This window comes from Echinops telfairi, unplaced genomic scaffold (assembly GCF_000313985.2).
Source record: "Echinops telfairi isolate 266 unplaced genomic scaffold, ASM31398v2 ScPeMD7_5592;HRSCAF=6446, whole genome shotgun sequence".
Lineage (NCBI taxonomy): Eukaryota > Metazoa > Chordata > Mammalia > Afrosoricida > Tenrecidae > Echinops > Echinops telfairi.
Window position 1 is genome coordinate 30120518 of NW_022109491.1, and position 2851 is coordinate 30123368.

Sequence of the window (2851 nt, forward strand, 5' to 3'; positions counted from 1 at the left end):
GGACAGGGGAAATGAAGGGTCCCAGGTAACTTGCAAAAGCGGCTTTAGGGGATCCTGAGCATGGGGGGGGGGTGTCTTGGGAAGAGTAAAACAAAAGAGGAGGTGAGGAGAGAGAAGGGAGCGAGGGTCTGATGGGACGGAGGACCGAGGTTTTCTAAGGATGTGTGTGTGTGTGTGTGTGTGTGTGTGGGGGGTATGTGACAAAGGCCAGTGCCCTAGGAGTCTTGCTTTTGCCCTACACCATCTCACTGGACTGCCCCCTCCCTCAGGCCTCACTGCCCCTCTTGAAGTCCAGCTCTAACTTTTGTGGGCATTGAGTTTCCAGCCCTCCCCCAACACCGTGATACTTCAGAGGGACTGGCTGGGGACAGTGACCACATTTTGGATGAGACAGCCCACCTCAGGGATGGTATCTTTGATTAGCCCCGTGGCCTGGGTGCTGAGGGAGGATCCAGGCCTCGGGGTCCCAGGAAATGGTGTGGCAAATGTACTTCTTCCAAGTGTTCCAGAAGATTCCCTACTTGAGGGATGGTGGTGTGGTATGGGAGGGGGCATTGCTGTTCCCACTTTTCCCCTCAGCTATTCTATGCCCCCGCCACACCCAGAGACCAGGGTCAGCAGCACAGTGCTTTATTGATGGTTAGAACAAGGGCCCTGGATATCCCTGCTATTTGCATGGCCTCTCTAGGGTCTCCTGAAGGCTCAGCATCTTGGGTGGAGGAAACAGGAGGCAGCAGCTAGGGGCACAGGGAGCAGCAGCCGAGGCTGGGACATTAGATGCCTTTTGCTGGCCATTGTACCTACAGAAAGTCCTGGGCAGGCGGCCAGCCCCTCCTGCCTCCAGGCACACTGGCTCTACGTCCTCCTGATGAAAGCTCCCTCCCCAGCCTCACTGTTGACGTTCTATGTGCTCAACCATCTTGGCCACTGCCCGTGCTGCTCCATGACCTTGCCAAACCCCAGGTCAGGTTTGGCATGAAGGATGGGGCTGTGTGCTCAATCCTTTGATCTAGGGTCTGTTCCCTACTGACCTCTGATTTAGCCTGTGGTTCCCCACCACTGTGAGAAGACAGCAAGAGCTGTTCTGTGTCTCCAGCCTTAGGGCAGACTATGTGCTTCAAAGTGGAGTGTCTCGTGGGAGTCTGTGGCATGTCTCCAGCACTTGTATCCTTCTTGTATACGGTGTGTGTGTGATAGAGGCTAGGCCTTAATGTCCAGTGTGAAATTATCTGCTCCTAAGCTCTGAATTGGCTGTCTTTTTAACCTTGTAAAATGGGGAGTGCATGGTCTAATATGGTAATTCCCTTTCAGACTGCCCACTCCACCTCAGTAAGGGATCGAACTGTTGGCTCGCAATACTGCCCCACCTTCACCCCAGTAGCTGCCGCTTCCTGTTTCAGAATAACTTACACCACGTATTCCCAAGTGATTCTCTCTCCCCAAAGGTCTGTAGGGCCACAGCCCTGACCCCACACTGCTTGGATGTGGATCATACTACTTGTTTGAAGACGGAACTTCCTCAGACCCCTTGGACATAGGCCAAATCTTGGCCATTTTTGCAGCCAGCATGCAGAGTTCCTAAGTTGGCCTTCTGCCACCTGTCTCCATGGGGCAGTGTTCTCTTCCTGTAAAGTCACATGTTACCTTTAATGGATGGCCACCTTCCTCCTTGAGGCCTTCAGAGCATCACAGATGCCTCTGAGGAGACCAGCAAAGTGGACAGTTGTGCATGTGATGGCTATTTGGGTCCCAAGATGAGTCATGTGCATTTTGAAGGCCGACGGACCCCCACCCCAGTCCTCTGGCGATGTTAGCCATCTCTAAAGGCAGCAGCAATCCGTTAAAGAGACCAGCAACCCTAAAAAGGAGAAAATGGAGGCTGGTTCTATCCTGTAGTTCTGGAAGGATTTTAGGGTGTGTGGGGGGTGGGGTGGGTAGTAGTTCTTTATGGGCTGTAGGCTAAAGAGGGGGCAGCTTACACAGTTTGGACAAAATAGAAGTACTCTTACCAATAAATATGTCTCAAGAGGAGAAATAAAGCTCTCTCCACTTGGCCACTCCAGATCCCAGCGAGACGTGGTGGGCACTGCAGCCACGGGCTATGTACAGATTGTAAACAGTAAGGCTCTGGAGGGAAATGAAGAGGCCAAGCCTGGTAGGGGTGTGTGTGGAGGGTCTTGCAGGTGAGCCCAGGGTTAAATACACCAGGCTTGTATGATGATCTCAACTTCGCCACCAAAGCTCGTGGATGGTGGCGACAAGTCCCCTGGGTCCTCCAGTTGGCAGTGGAAGGGGCAAACATATCCAGTGGGGAGGCTGGGCCCCACCTGTTCCCTCTCCATAGCAGAGGCAACAGGGACAGCCAGGCCAGGCTTCCGTGTCCTCCCCAAGCGGAGAGGCAGGCGGGGTCGTGGCAGTAATTGTCCTGGACCGCCCACAGCCCCCTCCGTGCCCAGTCCCTCTAAAAGTGAGGCTTTGTGTCGGGGTGGGGGCACCCAGGACTCTCCGCCAGGGAAGAGCCCGGGCCCAAGCCCCACCCCAGCTCCTGGGAGGAATGGCACAAAACTGCCACCCTATCCAGTTTCCCGGTCCCTGCCCACAGAGGCCTCTAGGACAAAGTCATGTCACTTTCCCCCTGCCTTGCTCAGGGGTCCTCAAATGTCAGTCTCCCGGAGGTTGCTGTAGTCGGCCAAGTCATAGGCCTGGTAGGGGGCACCCTCGGCCACGTCGTGGGGGACGCCAAGGGACACGGCCTCCACGTCGGCGCGCAGGGCGTGCGCGTCCCCGGCGCGCGGCGCGCCCCCGGCGCGGATCCTGTGGGACAGGCTGGAGACCTTGGCCCGCAGCTGGG

At 55.9% G+C, this 2851-nt stretch overlaps 1 protein-coding gene across 1 annotated transcript in view; it reads right to left on the reverse strand.

The window, feature by feature from the left end:
• Positions 1–614: 614 nt before the first annotated feature.
• The window catches only part of ADRA1D (adrenoceptor alpha 1D), a gene marked incomplete at its 5' end in the record, with an annotated part of 25380 nt that continues 23143 nt past the window's right edge, over positions 615–2851 (reverse strand). Inside the window, one exon of the mRNA XM_004698168.2 lies at positions 615–2846. Coding sequence (XP_004698225.1) covers positions 2655–2846 — 192 coding nt within the window. The remainder of the gene's footprint in view (positions 2847–2851) is intronic.